This window comes from Epargyreus clarus, unplaced genomic scaffold, assembly GCF_041222505.1.
Source record: "Epargyreus clarus isolate Ecla_fem2 unplaced genomic scaffold, WU_Ecla_fem_2.2 ptg000008l, whole genome shotgun sequence".
In the NCBI taxonomy this organism is placed as follows: domain Eukaryota; kingdom Metazoa; phylum Arthropoda; class Insecta; order Lepidoptera; family Hesperiidae; genus Epargyreus; species Epargyreus clarus.
Genome location: NW_027332216.1, coordinates 12,409,154 through 12,434,461, shown reverse-complemented (window position 1 = coordinate 12,434,461; position 25,308 = coordinate 12,409,154). Strand labels below are relative to the sequence as shown.

At 35.4% G+C, this 25,308-nt stretch overlaps 2 protein-coding genes and 1 long non-coding RNA gene across 4 annotated transcripts; 1 reads left to right on the top strand and 2 right to left on the bottom strand.

Moving 5' to 3' along the window:
• Positions 1–1,832: 1,832 nt before the first annotated feature.
• LOC140744463 (uncharacterized) lies at positions 1,833–16,058 on the bottom strand. Its single transcript, XM_073076066.1, has 16 exons — positions 15,853–16,058; positions 15,662–15,782; positions 14,976–15,115; positions 14,116–14,417; positions 13,504–13,651; positions 13,127–13,268; positions 12,628–12,762; positions 11,860–11,960; positions 10,524–10,612; positions 9,862–9,980; positions 9,144–9,255; positions 8,056–8,202; positions 6,707–6,810; positions 6,209–6,313; positions 4,998–5,206; positions 1,833–3,721 (listed from the first exon to the last, which is right to left on the bottom strand). Coding segments are annotated over exons 1-16 (2,130 nt in total). The 5' UTR covers positions 15,855–16,058; the 3' UTR covers positions 1,833–3,567.
• Positions 16,059–16,970: 912 nt separating this feature from the next.
• Positions 16,971–22,963, top strand: RpL40 (ribosomal protein L40). 2 transcript variants are annotated; one of them, XM_073076061.1, is made up of 2 exons: positions 16,971–17,120; positions 22,478–22,963. In XM_073076061.1, the coding sequence occupies exon 2, from the start codon at positions 22,495–22,497 to the stop codon at positions 22,882–22,884; it is 390 nt and encodes a 129-aa protein (XP_072932162.1). In that variant the 5' UTR covers positions 16,971–17,120; positions 22,478–22,494; the 3' UTR covers positions 22,885–22,963. The 2 variants fall into 2 exon arrangements, with proteins under 2 accessions (XP_072932162.1, XP_072932163.1); XM_073076062.1 differs by lacking the exon at positions 16,971–17,120 and adding an exon at positions 18,918–19,041.
• A 739-nt stretch (positions 22,964–23,702) lies between these two features.
• Positions 23,703–24,579, bottom strand: LOC140744460 (uncharacterized). Its single transcript, XR_012102548.1, has 2 exons — positions 24,048–24,579; positions 23,703–23,964 (listed from the first exon to the last, which is right to left on the bottom strand). It is a non-coding gene; the product is annotated as an uncharacterized LOC140744460 (long non-coding RNA).
• Between the last annotated feature and the right edge of the window lie 729 nt (positions 24,580–25,308).

The window sequence follows — 25,308 nt, the reverse complement described above, 5'->3', positions numbered from 1 at the left end:
AACATGCATATTAATATTTAATATAAGGGTAACACAAGCAAATAGCACAATAAAGTGTCTTGAGTGTTCTGATAATGTTATATAATGGATTTTTATTGTTAGTTGAATTTCAAGTTTACGTATATACTGCGATTTGAATCTCTGGAGTCTGAATGTATTGTAGGAAATCTCAAATATATAATTAGTTTTCACTAATAGTTATGTATAATCGTAATCAAGTTTTTATCAATTACAAAGTATATTTACCATGTTTTCTGTAATTGTTAGAATACACTTATCATATCATTATTATTTAATAAAGCAAGATGTGGTATTGGAAGTGTTTTTTTCTTTATTTTTTTTTCATATCAGAAAGAAAATTGTATGTTGTATTCGCTATGAGAACATAAGCATTTAATTTATTAGGAGGGTATGGTGACTCAACTTAAAACCACTTAACTGTAATCAATTCAAAGTATGCAAAGAATAAAAAAGGTTACAATTGGAATCTCTTTATTTACTTAAATAGTTAAAAAAAGAACCTTGCAGGTTTTTAAAACATTAAAAATATTTGCGCAAACGCTGCATTAGTATCCAATTCGTTTTATGTTGACTTAACATAAAAATAATGGTTTCTGCTATCATACCAGAAATACAGAGGATACACACCATTTTATCATACTAAAAATCACAGGCCGAAAAATTAATACCTTGTGGAACAGCATTGAAGCAGAAGTTGCTTGCATCCAACATTCAACTATATAGCAGAAATAAACTGACATGGAAGGAGTGGATTCAGGAGATTACAAATTTATAGGAAGTCAATCAGAAATATGTCACCGCTCAATCAATCTGCATTGATCTAAGCATGAAGCTGGATGAAAGTTTTTATGACAATCTTGACAATGTCCACTTTACAGCCTATATATTGCAATTCTACTTGTATTTCAGACATTATTCTCGAAATGCAAGCAATTATATTTAGTCACTATACCGCCACATGATATACATATAGTAATGTATAGTATGTAACTTATTGTAGAGTAATATTGTATGGAATGCCATTTGCATGATTTGCATGGTATGTGTGCGTGATTCGCGTATAGGATATCTATTTCTTTATTGATCTGGGTACAATATAAGCTTATTTTACCAGATTCGTTATCTCGATTAAACAAAGACAAATTTTCCTTTAGATTTGGAAATCTCAAATTTTGACTTCATTACTTGAAGTAATATCTATCTAACTCAAAATTATCACGACAAACTCGATCACAACTGTTACTATTAATCACTAGAAATAATTAAATAGTACCTAAATAATAATTAGTAAAAAGTACCTAAATGTTTATAAGTTACTGATAGATGTTTTACATTACCAACTAAAATGACTTATACTTCTTATACATTAAAGTATTATAGTAACATATAATGTTAATGTGCGCGTTATATAAGTAATGAACAGTAGACTATTATACTTACATTAGTTTTTTACAAATCATATTTAAAGTAAACTCAAATAATTAAAATTATAATTTTTGATCTTATTATAATATTCGTTTCAGAATAATCTCTTTAATGTAATTTTACAACAATAAGAAAACAAATCATAAAAAGAACATTATGCAAAACATAGATACCTACAATAAATTCTACTCGTCAATCTGAGAAGACATTATTTTTACAATAAAGTGTATCCTTTTTATTTCCTTGTATTTTCTATTTCCATTGGTAAGCGAATAAAATCTTATCGGAAAGAGAGAAAAAGATTTAAATATCTTATGGCGTTGGTAAATTATCATGGTAACGTTAATGCCAAACATAGCACAAACATTTGCACAAATATTTGAACACAGAGAAGCACGGGTATTTGTTCAAAGCTTGTTTAAAATAATTGCATTTGCCATTTGGTGTCGGTTTTTCGAGCGCACATCAAAGCGTTCAAACTTCAAATATGTGCGGCGCCTGCGACACATGCGCAAAGTCATGAGTAAAAAATTAAAACAAATGTGTAAGCAAATTCTTTGTTCATATATTTGATTATGTCTGGCGCCGGGGTAACAGATAGTTCTTAGGACATCCTAAACATTTCATATGAACTTTCAACAACGTCCATATTTAATAAATATGGACTTATTACAAAAACTCTACACCTAATATTAAAAGCTAAATTTCTTTGTCTTAAGCATCATATCACTCATTTAGAACCTTACAAAACATTTTGATTGGGTTACATATTTATATACAAATCTATGTATTTATTAAATTATTCAAAAATAAATGTTGTTTGATACATTTTATTATTACCAAACATTTTTGCAATCACATCGAAATTTTGCCGGTCTGTTGCTAAATAATGACATAGAAATATTGTGTCGTACATGTAACATACAGTATGAAATACAAACAAAACATATGCTATGTGACTGATTAAAATTGTTGCAATTTTTGCGAGTATGCTAAATGTTTTTAATATTAAAGATTTAGGTCCCACTTATACCTACAGACATTCAACGTGTCGTGACAGACAAGTAATATATTTCTATGCAATATTTTTGACAGACATTGTCCGTGTCAGCACGGTCGCCTTACAGAAGATGTATACGTTACGGAGACATGCATTTCCGAGGCGTTCCAGCTTCGTCCTCTGGAGTAGCGGCGTAGGTGGTCGACCTCAGGTAGGAATATCTAATCCCATCTGGGGTTGATTACAGAAGTCCATGGGCGGCAGTAGCCACTTACCATCAGGTGGACTGCATGCTCGTCTGGTACTCGTATATTATAAAAAAAAGACATTCCTAGACATTATGATTATGTTTGTCACGTGCCGTGTCTGATACGTACGATATCTGTTTATAAATGCACCTAAACATGCCAACATACCAAATGTTTATAAGTGAATACATATATTTTTATACTAAACATGTGTACAATCACATAGTCACAATAGCTTATAAATATCAGTTCATAAATCTTAATCACAATTTATTCATTATCTTAAAGATCACGCGATCTAATATCGATATTCGATACAGCCATCGAAGCAAACACACCATTCGAACGTATACATATTCTAACATATTTGTTATTTTTATTATATACCAAAAACCAGTCAAATAATTTACAAAGATCACTACCAATCACTTATTTCTGCCTAATAACTGCAATGTAAGTTGTAAGGGAATCTTTCAACCTTGGGGTCTAACTCCGGTTATCAATAATCAATCTATCCAATGAATTATACATATCGATACCTTAATTTGCAACTCAGCCAACTCCACTTTTTGTCAAAATGGTTTTTTATTTATTTTGATTTCGTTCAACGCCATTTACTATCAAAATAAATAAAAAAAAAACATTTTGACAAAAAGTTGGCTGATTTGCGAATTAAGGTATCGATATATTTATTGAAGATGTCCGAATGCCTACAATTACAGCCCTTATCTTACCATGCACACGCTACCGACGTGCGGTTGACCTGTACAGACAAATCTGCGCATGTAAACTGTCCGGTAGAACGTATAGTGTATGGCTTACATATGGTACGACGTCTTTGGTGTTAACAGTTAACATTCGACGAGTTTGTAACTAAGGTACGACGAGTTTTGTGGTAACAGCGGTGTCGTCGATAACAGCGTACTCGGTGAGCTCGAGCGAGTCGCTGAGGTCCACCAGCTTCTCCGCGACGCTCTCGCCGGCATCGTCGAACACCTCCACTGTGATCTCGTCGTAGTCTCGCGCGCTGGTGGATTGAATTGAGTGTTATTAGGCGTTACGACGAATGCTATGTTTACTTGTCTTATTTTCTATAATGAACATATTATCGTGTACCTACCCTAAGGAAGTATAAATGTGCCAAATTTACGTTGGAAAGTAAATCACTAAAAGATAATAGTACATGCTATACGAAGCATATAAAATAATTTGATAAGTGGATTAATTAATAAAATGGTTTTCCAAATCGATAAATAAAATGAATTTTAAGAATTTACTATTTGGAGTCGTCATTTTGACAAATTAATGATAATTTTTAACCTGCACTCGTAAGAACGGTCGTTGAGAACACCTTGTCCTCTTTCACTCATACGCTGTTCCCGTAATTTTCTCATACTAAAGCTACTGGTTGTGTATATCGATGTATGTATACGTACCACGTACAGAAAACGTGCCCGCGCACGTCTTCCTACATACCTTATTCTTGTAGCCTACTGCATTCCGGTGTATAAATACAATACTGTTAGATCACCGTCATGATATGCATTCGCACAGTGCGGTCGCGCACGGTCAGCACGCGGTACGCGCGCCTCGTGCACACACTGTGTACACACTCTTTTTTTTTTGTTTACGAAAGGGACACCTTCAAAAGGTACCCTATGCCGTGGGAGCGGCACGGGATTATGTGGGATTCTTACCGCACTAAAACCGCCCCGGTGGCCGTAGAGGACTCCGGGATCCAAAGGAACGCAACCGGAGTCCTCTTAGAGCGTTGTCCCATCGGGCTCTGCCCAGGTGAGCTTGACGCTCGCCACACCGTCTGGTGGGCACGACACATACCGCCGTCCTTCCCGGGGTCACTAGCCAGGCGGTTCGAGCTCCCACTCTTGCCGCCCGCAACCCCGGAAGCCCCTTTTAGTCGCCTCTTACGACAGGCAGGGGATACCGTAGCCCTATTCTGGTCCCGGAACTACAGGGACATGTGTACACACATCCAGCGTCACCCATAGATTAGTAAAGATACCTCGCCGCCTTGAAATTGAATGAAGCCACAAACGGCTTATTTTAGTAAGTTTTTTTGATTTCTTGACAAATAAAAACAGTTTTAGAGAAAATTTACAAATAAATAACTAATACTGCGTAATTTCCATAATAAATAAATAATGATTTCAAATATTTTATGGTCATTTTAGCACGGAGACGTGGCAAAACTTTTTTGCGCAACTATTTCAATTCTCAAAACTGGGTACATTTTCTTGTTAAGGAGTGAATAATCTTTACTAATCTATGGCGTCACCACGTACATGACGTGCGCGCGCACGAGGCGGTCGTCGAGCAGCGCGGCGAGCGCGGCGCGCGCGGCGGCCCACTGGCGCGAGCAGGCGGTGCGCGCGCGCACGCCGGCCAGCGCGCAGCGCGCCGCCTGCGCGGGCAGCGCGCCGTGCCGCGCCGGCAGCGCGCGCACCTCGTCCTCCTTCACCCACATGCTGTTGCCGTAGTCTATGTACTGCACCTGTTGGTTACATTCATTATGCACATATAAATCGAACACTTTTTCAAGGTTAAAGTGATATAAGTCCACTAAAGTAAAGGTGGTAGAACCCTTTGTGGTTCGACTCAAGCGGCGCCACTCATAACAATAGTGTTGAGCGCTGCTATGTTCTGCTTTGAAGAGTGTGGTAAGTGATATATACTTTTCCGAGGAGCCCCAGCTTAGTCCTCAGGGGTAGCGGCACATCTGTGGCCAACCTCAGGTAGGAATATCTAATCCTATCTGGGGTTGATTACAGATGTCCTTGGGCGGCAGTAGCTACTTACCATCAGGTGGACTGCATGCTCGTTTGTTATTCCCATATTATAAAAAAAAGACCAGCTGAAGGAAAAAATGGGCACTGCCACATATGAATATCTGTAATCAACTCCATATAAAACGAGGGTTCTAAGTCAATCCAAATTCGGCTGAGGACTAACGCCGTCCGATAAAATTGACACGGAAGCACATTCAAGTGTTTGTAGTAGAAAGTAATACAACATATCACAGGCGCTCGAGCGTGCGACGGATTCAACACGCGTGACAAGCGACGCGCGTTCACGTTTCTCCACATTAGTTGAGTGTCGTCGGTACGTATAGTGATCGCCAAACTGCTAGTCCGCTCTGAAGTTGTAGCGAGCAGGTGTAGTCATACAATTTGCTATGGCAACGCGATTCATTTCAATATTCACAGCGAACTAGCAGTTTTACGCGGACTATACCACGAATTGCATGGGAAGAATGCCCGCATGAGTCTCAGCCTGTCCAAAGCAGACGTCCGCTCCGTGCATACGCACCAGTTTTAGCAGACGCCTAAAATGGTCGCCACAAATAAATGTCAGCTCGTATTTACACCCTACCACATAACTGCAAAAACCGCTTCATGTTAAAGATAGATGTGGCTGCAGTACCTTCTTGGTCAAAGTATATTTCATTTGTATTTAATAGTATATATTTATATTTAAATGTAATTTATTTACAAACCTCCACATTTTGATCAGCTCGCGTCATGGATATCACGCGTGCTCTGTACCACTGGCCGTCAAGTGGATACAACGCCGCCACTAACTCGCCCGGGGCCGGAATCGTCTGAAATTTAAACACAACATCATTTAATCATATGAATAAAACTATTATAGTAATTATTATAAAATACGGTGAAGGAAAACATCGTGAGGAAACCTGGATACTACTCGACCAAGCCAACGACGTTACTCGCAAGATATGTGCGTACCGCTAGCAAAAAAAATATTACTTGTGAAATGTTGATTTATACCTAAGAAATTTAAATTTTAATGAATTTCTGTCTAATAATATATAATTTAACGCATGCCACCCGTTCGTCTAGTTGACTTGGTCGAGTAATACTTGAGAAATTAAAAAAAAAAAAATTTAAAGGTATGAAGTCTACCAATTCGCACTTGGTGAACTACGGCCCAATCCTTCCCATTCTGTTTGACGTTAGCAATAAAATGAGTTTACCTTCAATGGTTTATACGACAAGCGCGTTGCGGGGCTGTTCATATCACGGATGAGACCTTCGAGGGTGGTCGGTGGTAGCACCACGCCGAAACTCGGCACCGTTTCTGAAAGGAAGTGTTTACTAATAGTATTATAATAGCGGAGGCACAACTATAAGATGATTTTTAGGATATTAAAATTTAGCGGCAAGGTAACTGACGCTGGACTCATTTTCTTTTCTTTTCTTCCCTATATTGTTCTTTTCCTTTTCTATATTATCGGAGATTGATTGCAAATGTCCACAGGCAATGCCTTTACCCACAGGTGGACTACATGTTCCTTTGCAGCTGCTATATTATAAAAAAATATCGTTTTTTAATTATGTATAAAGTTAGATTATACTTCTTTGTATAATTTACGTGCTTACATAATAGATATTACAAACAGTACATATCAAACAGTATTATTTAATCATAAATAAAAATCGTGTCTTGTCGGATCATACCGTATCATATTCATAAATAGAAAAACATATTTATTTTAAGCCGCTTCCACTATAAAAATTATTTCGACGAGACTTTGTTCTAGGCGCGTGTAACGTATATGTGTATATTCCGCGCCAAACTTTTAGTCCGTTCTGAAAATAGATAGTCGTAACATCAAATTGTAGATATAAGCGGGATGAAGACAGCGCGGGATCCCCCGGCCCCCTCCGCTGTCTGCTCTCGCTCGCGGGTGTTCTCTTACACTGTTTGTCCACCGGCACCGTCACCGAACCGATAATGTTAGTTAATGACGGCGTCGAAGTAGCGTACATACATTTACTATAGCCGCTTGTCCACCGCACGTCCGTCATGTCGGCCGCCGATATTTCGAGTAGAACGGCGTGACCGCTAGATCGGCACAGAGATTTTGACGGGCCGATGTGCCGGTAATATATTGAAACTTGTCCATACAATGCTGTCACATGCTTGACACAGCAGAAACAAAATAAATCGCCGATATCAGTCGCGGTGGACAAACTATCGCCGTCACGACACGTTAAAATCGGCCCCAAATCTAATTCGTTCTCGGTATCGGGTCGGTGACGGTGCGGTGGACAAACTACCTTACTGTTGCTACGGAGTATATGTTTGTAGTTGTGTTCTACCGCATTGGCTCTCTGACTACACCTGCGCGCAACAACTTCAAAAAAGTATAGTCCACGTCATACTGCTAGTCCGCTCTGAAGTTGTTGCGCGCATAGAAATGAGTCGCGTCGCCATATTAAATTGTATGACTACACCTGCGCGCAACAAAATCTGCAGTTTAGCTACGGGCTAGCAGTTTGACGCGGACTGTGTGTCCAAAAGAGTGTGTATGCAACACACCCTTCTCCCGATCGGTGACGAGGTGCACGTAGAAGCGGTCGAAGTGCGCGACGTGTGTGACGCGCACGCGCAGCCACGCGCCCGGCGCCGGCAGCGGGGGAGCTCGCACGCGCACCGGCACGCACACGCGGTCCAACGTCCAGCCGTCTGGCGGGAACACAGTGATGAGGGATTAGAAGAGATTATGAGGGCAATGATAGCGTAATGGTAAAGAAACTCGGCCTCTCGAACGAGGGGTCCGAGGTTCAAATCCCAGGCACCTGTGATTTTTCAAAATTTTGTGCGTATTAGAAATTAATTATCACTTGCTTAAACGGTGAAGGAAAACACCGTGTGTTTTCCTTCACCGTTTAAGTGAGGCCGTGAGGCCGAGTTTCTTAACCACTAGGCTATCACTACACTACGGAGAACAAATAAATCAAATCAAATTTTTTTTTTATTCAAAATATTTTCGTTACAGAACAGCTTTTGAATGTCAATACAACTAGCGCCATTTCACGAGGTGTTTCGTTATGGAGAAGAAGCCACAGAAGTTAAGAATATATCGATGGGAATTTATGGGCAATATGTGGACAAAACAGCCCTCTGGGAAAAAACTGAATTAAGAATTAATTCAAGGGAAAATAAATGTAATATGTGAGTAAGAAGATTATATTAGACATATTTTATCAAGAAAGTAATATGAAAAAGATTATATTATTGATGAGTACTTAAAATATGAAAAGAAAAAACAGAATGTTGATAATAATTACAATAAATAAAGTCATATTGTGCTGAAAGGAGTTAAAGCACAAAAAAAGCTGATTTAATTTTAATAAAAATTAAGATTAAAAAGGACTTAACAAAGTAAGGCTGCCTAATTAAGTAGGGATAGCAAATATATAACAAATGTAAATAGAATAGCAAAAAAAAATTTTTTTTTGGTTACTTACATTTTTTATTTTTCATAAATAAATAAACATTTAAATTGCGAAAACTAATAAAAAAGTTTTAAACCAGAATTCGTATATGCAACTTAAGTAAATAATACGAAAAGTTTTCACGATTTAGAAATATATTGTGCATTAATTTGTATATGTATTACATGCCTGGGTGTTTGACGACATGTCTCTTGTTGCACCGGGATCCCTTGAAGCAGGTTTTCTCTGGACCACCTTTGTAGTGCTTGCAGATGTCTATTTCGTCTCGGTTGTGGTAGCCCTTAAATTAAATATTTACTTTATGAAACCTAAGAGTAGTAACTGTAACCACTACCTATCTATGTGTCACCTGACCACTAATTTCAGGTCATTATTCTTAAGTTTTTGTTTCACAATACGCGTATAAATTTGAAAACGTACGTAAATAACAGTTTTCTTTTTCACTGCGCGATTTATTTTCGCGGCGTGCATGGTAATAACATATTATATTGGTGTGTTATGACTTGGGATTCGACATTCGACCACAGGAGTTGAAAGTCAAGGAAACAATTTGTTCGTGACGCGGGCGCTCGCGACACGTCCATCTCTCGCCGCTACCGAAGTACGACTGACCCATCCGACGGGTTGCAATCTCATATTTTTATACAAACCGCGGGTAGTATAATATATCTTATTATACAAACGACGAGCACAATATTTTTCAATTCAACTTGTGCGTCTCTTACGGGCTTACGTCAACTTACGGGCGTCTCAATAATTCAATTTCATAATTAATTGGGTAAGATTAAATGCATGAAGTGAAAAAATAATAATTTCTCCTACAGACTGAACCGATTATCTACTTAATTGGTGGTATTTTAAGTGGTAAATGATTTATATAACTCACGGTAACCGCCTCAACTGGATCCTCGTACTCGGGTCCCTGCGTGATGTCCAGGTCAACGTCAGTCAGTTCTGGTGGGCCTCGGATCGCTGAAGGGCGTATTGGCGCCTGGGTTTTGTCTGCTGGAATAGTCTTATGATTTGAATAGCCTTTTCAAATTTGCGCAATAGATAACCCGGGGTTCACGAAAAATGTATAGGTTATTTTTATGTTCGATAAAATACATCTATTTGTATAGATTATTTATAATATAAGTACATATACAAGGTGAATTTATCAAATAGGCCTTCAGGGCCAAATCCGAAACTATAAGGATTAGCGAAATATGCTAAAAGGAGTTACGAAGCCGATTTTGATAAAAACTAAAACTTCATCATTAGTTTTTAACGGATAGACAGCGGAGTAATTAATAAAGTAGTATTTACTGTCCAACCTACTTACTGGATTAATTGATAACTATGAAACATATCATTTTTCTTTATTATAATTAACATCGACATTGTGAATTTATATAATTTATTTTTATCTGTCTATAGAAATGTATTATTCATAACGATTGTTAATAAGTGTAATTGGTGCATAAAATAATAAATAAATAAATTTTTATGTTTAATCTCATGCATTAATTAGTTATTACTTATTAGTTTCAGCCAAAAACAACTTACCATCTATCGCCAATCCTTCCTTCACGATCACATCGTTGAGAGTCTGCCCTGAAGGTAGGGTGACATAGACACCCAGTGACTCCGAAGTGCTGAAATATTATCTTATATATAAAATTCTCGTGTCACAATGTTAGTTACCGTACTCCTCCGAAACGGCTTTACCGATTTTCACTAAATTCTATATGCATATTCTGAGAATTGGCTACTATCTATTTTTCATACCTCTAGGTGATAAGGACTGTTCACCCTTAACATTTGGCAACACAACAATTGCCGGGTCAGCTAGTTATAACTTAAAAAATATACGATTCAATTCAATCATTTGCCAGATTATATAATTTCCATATTGTTAACAAGAGACTTATTTCTAGTGTTAGTAGCAATCATTATTACATAAATTATCATCATCATCATCATCAGCAACCTATTACTGTCCCACTGCTGGGCACGGGTCTCCTCTCATGAGAAGGATTAGGCCATAGTCCACCGCGCTGGCCAAGTGCGTATTGGTAGACTTCACATACCTTTAAGATTTTTTTTTTATAAATCTCTCAGGTATGCAGGTTTCCTCACGATGGTTTCCTTCACCGTTTAGCAAGCGATAATTAAATTCTAATACGCACATAACTTTGAAAATGTTTTTACGTTGGCTTTGTCAAATCTAGCTTACACATACAGAATGAGCGAGAGGCCAACAGAAATGCCACTACATTATTATACATAATTAGTGTAACAAGATTTTTTAATAATTCTCATTAAAATGTCGACAACACTTTACTGCCCCATTGCTAAGCATAGGTCACTTCTATAAGAGAGAAGGATTCCATAGTCCAGCCATAGTCCACCATACTGGTTCAGTGTTTATTAGTATACTTCACACACCTTTGAGAACATTATTTAAAACTCAAAGGTATGTAGAGTAACCACCGCACGATGTTTTCTTTCATTGTTTAAGCAAGTGATACTCGTAATTAAATTGACGACCCGCGCGGCGGAGCGGTTGCCATACCGGTCTGACGCGCAAAGAGTTCTGGGTTCGATCCCCGGCCAGACAGCTATCTGAATGATGAATTTTGATATCTGTTCTGGGTCTGGGTGTTAGTGTTTATGTCTATCCATGATACAGTGAATGCTAGTGTGGGGCTGCGAGTGTAAGAAGCGTTAATTTACATTATTTATTACTTTCTAATACACGTACTTAACTTTAAAAAAATCAGAAGTGAGTGCCTGGGATATCAACCTTGGTTTGGTTTCAAAACCAAGTTTATCCACAGCTTCCTTTATTCTAATTTCACTTTTTTCTAAAATCTTTATATCATAGGCCGTATACACTTACTTGTCATCAACTTCTATGCTGCAGACTGTACCAATGTAGGAGTTCATAAAATCATCCTGTCTCATCACCATCTGCTTTTCTTGGTAACTTATAACTTCCACCTGTAAAGTTGATGGATGTATTAAACCCCAAAAACAAAAACACAAATAAATTTTATATGTTATAGCCCGCGCCAAACTTCTAGTCCGCTCTGAAGTTGTTGCACGCAGGTGTAGTCAGAGAGCTAATGCGGTCAAACACAACTACAAGCATAATTATGCTCTGTAGTAACAGTAAGGGCACACTAACGCAGCTACGTACCCGTGAGCGAGAGTGGGCAGCGGAGGGTCCCGCGCTATCTCCATCCCGCTAATATTTACAATTAGCTGTTGCGACGCGACCCGTTTCTATATTAGCGGACTAGAAGTTTGGCGCGGACTCTAGCTACAAACTCTATGAAAATATAAAACTTAAAAGAACATATCTTTTTTTGCTATATTTGAAATTTTAACTGCCTTAGAATAATGTCTACATTAAATTGTTTATTTCATAATGATAATATACTTTAATACCCTTTTTCTGTATTGATTAAATATTGCATCTATTGCAGCTTGTTGTGATACTAGACAGTAAACATTTTTTTTGTGACTTTAACAGTAGGTCTAGTAAATTAGACGTTTCTTTAGAGTTCACACATTATTGCAGTAAAGGACTGATTTTCCTAAGTTTTAAGTTCGAATGAATAATTTAATCCCTATGTATAGTATGTATGCCGTTATTATTACTTACCCCCGCTAGGTGGCAGCAGCGCGCATAGGGAGGTTTAGTGCAAAACGCTGGTACCAGTGGCTGTATATTGGTGATCGGTGTCACTCGCACCTCGCCAGTGTCTACCACGAATAGTTCCGCCATACTCATGTCTTCCTGGTAAAGTTTAAACAAATATTTTCTTATAGTATCTAGTAAATAAATTATCCTATAAATAAAATTAATTACTACCAAAAAAAACCATATGTATTGAAGTTCCCAATTAAGTTGCTTAGTATAATGAAGCTCTCATAGATATCAGATATATCATCTATGGACATAGAGCATGGGTGTATATATGTCTATGTGTGAATACGTGCGTGTTAGCGTTCGTACATGTGAGCGTGGATATGAAAGCGCGCGTGCATGTATTGTGTCTATGAATGTTTGTTTGTAGACGTGTATATATAATCGTTTATGCATTTGCTAAGTGCTTACGTAGTTAAATATGCTTTAAAAACGAAAGCGCAGAGATACTAACCTCAGTGAGCCGAATGAACAGTGCTCTGTAGTAGCAGTCGCTCTCTTCGTCATAAAATGCACAGTAAGTGAGTGTCATCACATCGTCTAGTGTCAATTCTAATTGATTAGCCTTGTAGTAATTAGTCATATCTGTCATCAAACTGGAAAAGCCAACATCGATTAATTGTATATAAATCTAGAATTTTCCAATTAAAAAATTTACTTACACATACAATTGTAAATAAATTCAAATTAAAATTGCCTATTTAAATTAGACAAATTATTATAGAAAAAAAATCTGGCTGATTAAAGAATTAACTGATAAGGGAAAAACAATGGAATATATTCAATAAAATATTTCAATTTTTTTTCTCTAAAAGAAAATGTATACTTTACTCATAAACATCATCCACTTTGTCGGTGATGACCCAGAAAGAGGGGCAGTCCACGTGCATTATGGTCGCATTGTACACATAGTCCACTTGGAGCACTGTCTGTGCGGGAAGATTGCATGACTCTATTGATTTTTCAGCATGTTTTGTATCTGGAAGATAATTGTAATTTTTTTCTGTTGATTTATGCATAGATAAATTAGGTAGATAATTAAAATAAAAGGTGCTATAGTAAAGAGTATTATGTACACCATAGAAATTAAACTGTTTAAAAATAAATAAATACAAATTAATGAAGTATGTGGTGTATACAATATGCTTGACTAAATATAGATTTTTAATATTCCTATGTGCACTGTTTGATATTAAATATAACTGCTTTGCATATTCATACATTTTAAAAAGTTAGCAAGACCCTGTATCCTTTTCAGGCACACTCAGTTACACTCTTTGGCCTCAAAAGTGAATCGGATGGGAAACATCATTGTTATAAATAAGATTTTATTATATTTATTTATTTTTTAGTTCGAATAAGGATTCATTAACCTACTGAATTTTATATTAAAAAAATGAGAGAAATATGTATTGTAGTCATGAACATAAGCTTAAGAATTACCTTCATTTGTAACATCCTCAATTTTCTCCACCTTACTGCACTGAACCTCCCTATCGCCCACATCATTCTTCGCTATCACACTTTCTGATGAGCAAGAGTTGCTTGAAAACATGATTAACATTTGGTCTTCTCTAGGAACTTTCTTCCGTCTGGGCTGTTCAGAGGGACATTGATTCTGGCATGCCTTAGACGTTGAAGGAGTTGGCTCACTTAAAGCGTCTATCAAGTTGAACGCTCCACTAGATGGCAGTGGTAGTACTGCCTTGTTTTTTATATCTTGTACTGGAGTGCTCTCCATCTCACTAGTTTCATCTAAAAAAGCAAATAAATGTTTGAAGTATTTCTTTAAGCATGCCATGAGTGGGAAAGAAGTATTTCTTGATATAAACATTTTCATAAACAATTATGCTGGAGTGTTACATTACAATAATAATACTGCAATTATTATCAATTTTTAGATATGATGATGATATGTTACATAATGATTTGATTTTATACCATAGGAGAAGAAATCATTTTTAATATTGTTTTATTCTTTATTAATATTGAAATTTAAAGAAAGCATGTCTGTCACATGCTTTCTTTTTCATTTTAAATTAACAGCCGAAAGTGCGGTTGTAATAGATCATCATGGGTCATACATCATCAGCACATTTTCGTCAATTATGATTGCAGGTCTCCAAATGAGAAGCATTTAGGCCATAGTTAACCATAAGATGCAGTGCAAACCAAATGCAGATTGGCCAAGTTCACACACCTTTAAACATACAACTTAGAGCTTCTTCTTATTAAGATCCAAAAGGTGCAGGCTGCAGATGTCTAGAATTCAATTGTTGGCATCATAATACTTATAATAAAACCTCATCTTACCTAATTTTGCCATAGCAAGGTTGAAATCAGTAATAAGATACATAAACTCGTCCAACTGCTTCATACAGTTCAGGAACCTGTCTTTCAGCTCAGATGGGTCGCAGTTCAGCTGCTCCACAAAACCCTGAGCCTGGAATCATTAATTTACATTTTACTTGCTGCAACCCACAGATTGATTTGCAGCACGTCATCCTATTTTACTTCTGGGCAATGTAGATTTCTAATTATAAGAGTAATCAGATCTAATTCAGAATTTATTGATTACACACAATTCTTACTTCTATATCCTTTTATGTATTTTCTACTGAGACGGTACCACCATCAGACCTACTTCCAACATGAAACAGTTTGGTATTTCGGTGGATAGGGGTGGATGCTAGCTGACCTACAGTTAAAGCGACTATTTTAGCCCTCAACAGTGGCAATTATCTGTGTTTGGCTTCAACAACTATTTTTAATGTAGTTGGGTACAGATGTATGTTTCCTATCATGAATCAATACAACTAATAGTAATTTTAAAAAACAATTACAATAGATTTTATTTGGTTTTAATCAATATAGAAAGTTTAAAAATACATCCATCTTAAAAGGTTTCATTAAAACTGTATTTATAGAAATTTACTTATCAATATGCTTATTAAAGTACCTCTTATTTTTTATAAAATGTTCAACATACCTTCACTTGTAATGCCATAACATTTTGTATAGCTAGATCACATTTTTTCAAAAATCCGTTTATCCTTGCTTCCATCTCATGTCGCCGATGCACCGCCAACGTCGCCAAATCCACAAAACTCCTTAAAAATACATTCATTATAACTTTCAAAACAAAAAACTATATCAAAGAAATTATATCAACTATCTCACATGGTTTCTTTTGGCCGGGTAAACTTTGTTCATGTAAGGATTAAATAATGTCCGTCAATTTCCAACGATAGAGTAATATTAATGTTATAAGAAGCAATTTACACAAATTCAGAATCAGAATGAAATGAAACGATTACTATATTTTGCAATTTTGCTATTTTGTAAACATGAGCCGAGTTGCTAGAGAACTAGGGCATAGGGATGGGGCAATGATACCGATTAGTGAATATATCCAATGCTCGATAATATCACATATGCAACTGATATCGAAACATTCATTTGCGGAATTTAAATGCTTAATTTGTGGTATTTAAATGGTGCTTCAATTGGTTTTATTGTAAACTTTCTCTGCTTTTGAGTACAAATTATAAAATGTTTCAGAAAATATAAAAGATTAAAAGTGGGGAATTGTTTAGCGGATAACAATTCAAAATAGTTCGAATGATCAATGTTTCCTATTTATTTATTTTTTTCTTCTAATTTCTAAATAATGACATTTTATGTGAAAGTTTTATTGCTTCTGATATTATTAGTATTAGGTATTAAATATCGATATTTATTCAGTCAATATCTTCATTCATTCTTCGACGTAAGGAACGTATGGAAGGAAAGAAATTTAAAAAAAAGGTGGGAGTTAATATATTTAAATTATATTTATTTTAATAATTTAAATTTAAGCCAAGTTTAGTATTTGTGTATGTGCTTAAATTCCTTTTATTTTATTAGGGAATTCATATTTTTAACAGAATTTAGTTTGATTGGGTAATGTCAAAGAGTATAGTAGTCCATATAAGGTAATATGAACAAGACTTTATGAAAACATTTGAAACTATATTTTTTACCTGACTTTTGACAAAAATATTATTTTTAAGTATAAACTCAACAAATAAACTAATCAAACTTATGAATCAGTAATCATAGGGAGAATCTTTGTTTTTATTGCATTAACATTTATATAATAAGTATGAATCTTAGCTTTCTTTGATTGGAGATTTTAAATTATATTGTGGTTTTAAATAGTCTGATATCTAAAGTCTACATACGGCATAACATTCTTATTTCTTATATAGATGTCGCTGCTTAGAACTTTTGTGTAGAATTTTAGATGGCAACTTTACGGACAGCAGTTCATAATGCATCTGTATTTCTGCGCCCCCCAACCTGTCGGTCGGCCATATTCTCTTCGATCTGCCGCTCGCGGCGTTAACGCGTGTGTTATTACGATCGTGTACAAATCGAGCCAGGCGGGACGTTTAACTTAATTTAAGGTAATATTCCTGGACAGATAGTTACGCTGATCGATGCTAATAGCTTTTATTGATATATTCTAGGTGTTATAGTTTACTAGTGCCTAGTTATCTAGTGGTAGTTACGGGGTCGTAAATTGCGTTAATATCTCCATTTGAAGCAGTCGTGAGGCTCTGAAATTGCAGGTTGTTGTGTATTTTGAATTATTTGATAATTTCCAGGCTCTTACTAGAACTTTACGGCGGAGGGAATGTAATTGTTGATTTTTGTTGGTATTTTACGATCTGTCATTGAGAACAGGCAGCTGATGACTCGCAGTTAGGTTATATTTTGAGGTTAGTCATTTTCTGTCATTGAAATGCGTAATAATATTGTCTTTCTGCTATTATAAGTTGAGGATTATACTTGTATATTCACTGTAGTGTGAGATTGGAGTCGAATAATTGTGTTGGTAGCATTATTATAGGTATTGAGATGTTACCACGCGCGCGTGAGGTATGGCGTGTCAAGTTTACAAAGATTTAGCAAAACATTGTTCTCTCATATCGAGAAATTTGATAACCTGCGTGTTCATGACTTTGTGTTTTCTATCTTGTACTTGTTGTTTATTAGTTATTTGTATATTTTATTGTTGTAAAATTTTGTGCAACCTTTGTATTTTGTGGTTTGTTTGGTAATGGAATTAAGGTTTTTTTTAAACATCCTACCTCATAAGTGAGGTAGAGAATCATTTATTGACTTTGGCTTTTAGAAATATTATGTTTATATCCATAAGGTGCACCATGTTTGTATTTACTACCAACAATAATACCATTGTTAAACAATGACACAATGCAAGGTCTAATATATAAGGTCTATTATATATTTTATGTTTGATGGAGTCTTAAGTTATCTTACTAATGTGTCAATGTCTCAAGAATATTATACTGACCCAAAGTAGATAATTATTTGTTTCCTATGATAGTTAATTATTATGCTCAATTTGAATAGAATTTAGTATGTTTTTAATAACTTCATTAAAATCACCATTGACCAAATGTGTCAAGAAATTCATTCCACTACAAGTTATATAAATTCTGCACTAAATTAAGTACAGACAATTCTTCATATTACTTCCTTGCCACTTTCTTAATTAGTGAAGGCTGTGGTTCATTCTGGTAATCCTTGGTAGATGAGCAGCTGTCTTTGGCTTATCTGATAGCAGCTGTCACCGGGATCTCTACAATCTCTTATACAGGCAAACCATTGGCCAGGTGATTGTCCTCTACGATTCTCTTCCGTCCGTACTATTCTCATCAAAACCAACTTTTAATTTTAGTTATCTGGATCTCTTCCTGCTGTGTGGTTAAAGTACATAATTAATAGTAAGGTAATAAATATTATTGTCCAGTTTAGGACTGAAAACTTAAAATAAATATAAAGTAGTATTGCTAGGATGTGCTTGAGATCTAAATGTAAAGTAATATCAATCCAATCAATTAGATTCAATTGACCGGTGGCAAAACTGCAAATTTGTGTGCCTATGAATATCATTCTAACTGCAACAATTGGTGGTGGAGATAATGGATTTAAAAAATTAAATTCTTTATTTTTAATATAATAATATCATAAGTGTGAAATTCCCTCACATGCTTATTGATATTCTTTTTCTTAAAAAACAACTGTCCGTTAAAGTTCCTGTAACTTAATGATTCTTGTTAATATTATGATTTTTTACTGATATTTTAATTGCCTTATTTATATAAATTACCTAATAGTCTTAGTATAACCTCCAAATATATTATTTTCACTCACTTGTCACTGGTGGCATTATAGATATAATCTAATTAAAAATAAATTTATATTTGGCATCTGTCATATTCAAATATTTCAGCATCCATTATAATAAATTCAGCAAAAAATAAACAGAAAAATACAATAGATATAGACAAAATTTGAATTGTAAGTATTGTCAGTATATTATTATCGTTTTAACATTGTTTATCCCTCTTATTTTCAATTAATATACAATTACTGACCTACCCTAAGATATTAAATACATAGCATTGTAGTGGCCATTGTCAACTATTCATTATAAATATGTAACTTATAGTTATAATAAGAATAATAATTATTTCGGGTTGTATTTGGATAATAATTATTTGGATAGGTTCCTCATTGAGTATATCAATTATAGATATTGGGTCACATATTACTATAAGAAATATGAGTTAATCATGTTATCACTAAGATATATTTATTTTGCTTTAGTTAATATATCTCAAATAATGGTGATGAGTTAAAGATTTTCAATTTTCATAAAATGTTCATCAACTATAAGTCTAATTATTTCCTAGCATTTACAAGTTAATGGATGGACAGAGTAAAGCGGTAGTGTAGTTAATTATAGCTAGGGAATTACTCGAAAGCTAATTACCTTGCCTAATTATGTTCGCAGTAGAAGGCTTAAACGGTTTGCTTGACTGCCTAGAGGTGTTAAATAGACATTATGTCTAAAGTATCTTCTACTTGTTTCATTATTCTTTCGTGTTACAATGGTCAGTACAAGTGACATATAGGTAATAAATAATCACAATAATCTGTTCGAGTTAGTAAAGTCAGGTGTTTGGATAAATTTAGATATCCCATGTGAGTGTGCAAAATAATACTAAATCTGTATTATTTTGCACACAGACATAATCTGTTATACTTTTAAAATTTAACACTACTTAGGTGTTACAAAATTATAATTTGCCACAGTTGTAATGTCCATGACAGTATATGTAACATATATTTTAATTTTAATATAAAAACATAGAATTGACTAAATATAAAAATTTGGATTTTTCATTGGTATACATACATGACTATTGGTTTTCGCTCTTCAACCTTAGATGGTGTTAGCTGTTTGTCTTGTTGTAACTTGTCCATGTTCATTTGGATTTTCCAGAACTTAAAATTGTATGCATTATTAATGTATATTATGTTTGTGTATTGTGTTAATTTTCAGTATACACTTACATTAATCAACGTTTTTATCATATAACATGACATTTATATAGAACAAAAATGTGCTTTCCAGTTTAGCAAGTATGCCCCGAGACCCTTAGAGGGACATGTGATGGTTACATAGGGTTGCACTTCAATACCCCAAATGATTTTAAAATGTTGTGTTAAACATTTTACACACGTATTAACTTTTTTCCAATATGTACTTTAAATTTTATGTGCACGACATTAGACCAAATTTCAAATCGGGTCCCTTGCATAAATCTGTAAGATTTTAAACAATTATTTTGCTAAAAATTAATTTTATAAATATCAATTATTCACTTACCAATATGTGAAGGACCAAAAGTAATAAACTGAATCTGAGTTGTGTATCGCTATTTCTAATTGTCTTTCAAGAAAACCTTTTGAACATTCACTGTTTTGCTCTAATCTCTGGAAACAAAACATTCATTATCTGGCAACCCTGAGAGAAGACAGCGTTGTCGGTACGCAGTCTGTAATTATTATCAACGTTCAGCTGTTTCGCCCGTGGCCCGTAATTAAAACATAGTTAGAGGAACGAGCGCGGACGCCTCCGTCGGCCAGATTAATGCCTTAATAGAAATGTAACACTTGATTACATTAATAAAGTACAGGGAATTATCGCGTTTTTACACCGCGCCGTACTCACTCTGATGGTTGATTGATGACGTCATTTGTAACTGCAATCGCCCGCTTCTTTTGATTGCGTGCTTGTATTTAAATAGGTACGGCGGTGTAACGGTTTCGTGAGAATGAATCTTCTTATCAATCGCTAACATTCAGATCGCTATGAAGCGTTTCAATATAATAAAGCTTCACGCCTTTTAATTAGTATTGATTGCCGCGATTCTCTGTAAAGATTTATGAATTAAAACTCTGTATTAATCGATATACGCCGGAAGTCAATCATTAAGGTTCTGCAAAGCATCTTTCTCTTGCAAACGGCTGTGTCTTGTGGGACTCAAAAGGTTAAATAGATAGGTAAATTAATCCATTTATTTTTCGCATGAACATGTAACTTTTTATGCAATTGACATTTCCTTATAAGCATTACACCTCTTAATGACAGTTGTACGATCGTATATTTGATTTCGTATCGTAAAGTTCTTGGAAACCTTGATTTACTTGCAGCTACTGACATTTTAATGAACTTGTTAGATACTACCGTGTGAATCTTCATGTTTTGCTCTAACAACGAAGTACGATGTTAAAAAAGAGGTTCTATCGAGTCGCCGGTTTTTCAGTAGTTTCCATACACAATGATATTGCGAAACGACCCTTCAAGCCGGTAAGTCGAGTGTTAACAACTCAGTCGAAACAATGGAGTCTTTGTCCGCTCGCGCGCATGGAAGCCAGCTTGTTCGTGCACTCCACCCCCATGACATGTTTACAGCGTCCTCTCTTTCGCAATGACATGTTAATAAAGTTGTTTGTGCCTCCATCGCCCCGCCCCATTGTGTTGAGCATTGAACGTCTTCATACTTGAATGATTGGATTGGCTAGGGTCGCATGCTTTGTGTTGGTTCCGTATGGTTTAGTAGGTTGACGCTTTATTTCTAGCTGGGTTTTACTCGCATTCTTTATTGTGTATTGTTCATCGTTGAATTGACTTATCTTTTACGAAGCATCGTTATAACAGCTATTTCCGTAAAGTACGTTGATTTCTTTTCTCTTAACTATCACTAGTTTTTTGGTCAAGTGATTTCGATTAATCTTGAGTACTTTTTTTTATTCTTGGATTTAGATAAATTTAAATTAAGACTAACGTAGCGAATCTAATTAGGTTCCGGCTAGCAAATTAATTATCGTTTCAATCTATTCTATACCTACTAAAGATCGATTTTACATTGAGTCTTCGTTTTGTAGTAGTTTGGGAAAACCTTTTATATTGAGGCGGTAGTGAAGAGGCCGTGAACGTAGACCTTTAAACATTTCAGCAGCCATTGTTCATCGCGCCATAATGGCTGTACTGTCGCCGAACAAATCGACGGGCATTACGAACTGTCAGTGTTGTGTCAGGAACGCTAAATTAATATGGGAACGCTCCGGCTAGTGATTGACATTCAAATAAAAAGATGTAGCGACTACATACGTTCTGCGGGTTTGTTTGTGTGCTGTTATATGAGACGGTCTAGTTTTTAAAATCTAAACTATTTTATTAGTTGTTTGGGGTTTTGTTCGGCTGTTCAGTTCACTTTTGGCATATTCTGCAGGTATCCTGAGTTCATTTCCACGAAACAGCATATTTATAGCCAATTTCTAAAGGAAAGGTAGAGAGTTGAGTCATGAGAGAGGAACAAATAATTAGACTAATCTCAATAATTATTTTTGAGTGTTTTTTAAAATATCGTTATTTTCATTTCAGATTTATAAAACTCCACAATGCAGATCTTCGTAAAGACACTTACGGGGAAGACAATCACCCTCGAGGTCGAGGCCTCCGACACGATCGAGAATGTGAAGGCCAAGATCCAGGACAAAGAGGGCATTCCCCCGGACCAGCAGCGTCTGATCTTTGCTGGTAAGCAGCTGGAGGATGGCCGCACTCTCTCCGACTACAACATCCAGAAGGAGTCCACCCTTCACTTGGTGCTCCGTCTTCGTGGTGGTACCATCGAGCCCTCGCTCCGCATCCTGGCGATGAAGTACAACTGCGAGAAGATGATCTGCCGCAAGTGCTACGCTCGTCTCCACCCCCGTGCCACCAACTGCCGCAAGACCAAGTGTGGACACACCAACAACCTCCGCCCCAAGAAGAAGCTTAAGGATTAGATTTATATTATTCTTTCCTCTTTCCATCTCAAATTCAATGTAAAACATCTGAATAAAAGCTTGGTTTTCTAATTTAAAATATGACTTTCAATTACACCGGTCTACAGAATTTTTGAGCATGGGTTATACATACGTTATTTTTATTCCTTTTATACCTAGAAATAAGAAAAAGAACAGAAAATAGTTCTGAATTTACTTTTATGTGTACAAATTGGAAAATTCAAATCAATGAAAATATAGGGTCTTCTAACAAGGACTTCCGAACTTTGAAAGTTGATAACGGTCATCTTACTGAAGCAACATCTGTCAAATTAGTTTTAATTTATTCAGTTTGTTTTGCCAAATTACCATGGACGTTTATAGCATTCAACAACATGAACAAATAATAAAATTATTGTATCAAAAAGCTATTCTGTTCGGGCAACGCGTGCTACAATCGTCCGCTACCGCGTGGTCGCCATAATCGTCCTTCCGAGAGGACTATTCGCAATCTGGTGGATAAATTAAAGTCTACTGGGTCATTAAATGATTGACTAACATTCGTATATCAACGAAACGGAAGATCTGCCGAAAACATCGCCGCTGTCCGTGAGAGTGTGCACTAGAATCTGAGACAGTCGATTTCCCGTCGCCCATAAGAACTCTGCCTTTTGCAGACCATAACCATAAAGGCCGTGCGGACATTTGAACGATGTTATATTCTACACATAATGGCAGCAATAAGTCCTTCAAACGAATAAAAAAGATCGATAATATATCACACACAATTTGTTTTATATAATTTTAAAGATAGGAAACGCTCAATAACACATAAAAAATGGACACAGTTGATTTATTAAAAGATACACAAACATCAATTAATGATACATTCTTATAACAGAAATTTTAAAATAGAATGCAAGTACTTATTAATCAACACTAAACAGTCGTTGGTAGATCCGGATAATATGTTTTCTTTGATTTTATTATCTTTGTGTGGATTCACAATACAAAAATAACAATCTATGCGATGATTACTGAGTATCCTCCAAAATCTTGGCACTGCAAACTTCATTGCTCTTTTTTCACCTCGGTACCAACCTACAATAAAACGTACCATATTATAACCTAATTAAAGTTATTATAAAATAGCTATTAAATTAAAAAAATGAATATAAACTCACCGTCCAGAATATTTCTGCAAGTGTTACCTGACACAATATGTGAGGCCCATTTTTTATCTTGATTTTTAACAGGTATACAGTATACAGATGGAAGTAAGTTGGTATGCCTCGGAAATCTTTAAATTTGTACATAAATCGTCCTTTTTCTCTCATTTTGTCATAAATTCGCCGCAAATATAATAAAATATGTCGGCGTCTCGTTTACAACATCTCGAAGTCATTTTGTACAGACTGATACAACGAAAAAAAAAATGAATTACGTTATTCCACTGAAATAAGCAATCACTTACTTTCGTACACAAGGAGCGATGCAAGAAACACTACACTCCGCCCCCTTGCCACTCTTTTGACAACGTTAGTGTGCCAAGACCGACTTTATTGGACTCGAAAATAAAAAAATGTTAAATTGCTCTAATTTCTATAAAAGCAAATATTATCGATTTGTAATTTCATTTTTTTATATATATTTGCTTATATAATCAGAATATATTAAGTAAAACTCATGCACAAAAAAAAAATTAAAAATTGTTGACCTATGTTATTCATCACAAAAGCAGTAAAACTTAATTTCGACCTAAAACAATGTTAGAAATGATAAATTCACCAAACATACTAATAGGTACATGACATTTCTGGTCTTACATCACCTAAATAGATCATTTATTATGTAAGAATACCTTTAGTCTCTTAATCTAGCTTTCAGTAATTTATCTAGTTCAGTGTTGTAAAAATAGTTATGTATTAAATTCGGTGTTTACCATGTGGCATTTAAGTAAACATAAAATATTAGTTTATGTAAGATACCACTTTTACAGAGAAAGAGTAATGATGTTATTATAAATTGCCATTATATTTTTTTATCATTTTAATAATTCAGTAATATTATAATTTATTATCTTATTTGAAAAATGCACTCAAATTATCATTTCAATTGTTATTCAATAAGAGGAAAGTTACATCCACCGTTGACGACATTCCTGTCAAAGACATCTTACGGATCCTATTAGCAGGTCGTGAGCAACTGAACGAATGAGCGGATCGGCGTTCTCACGAACGAGTTGCTCAAATAGCTTTAATTCAACTTTAATGATCCGTTCGCGTGAATAAAATTGATTTGATGGCATTATGTTTTGACTTTCTTCACTGTAAGCGATGATGTTTGAGCGCGACATCTGATCTTATTCAAGTTAATTGACTTTTTCGAACGCAAATTGCCGACGTGATTATGACTATCTGGTTAACGTGATCTCGGAAATGATAT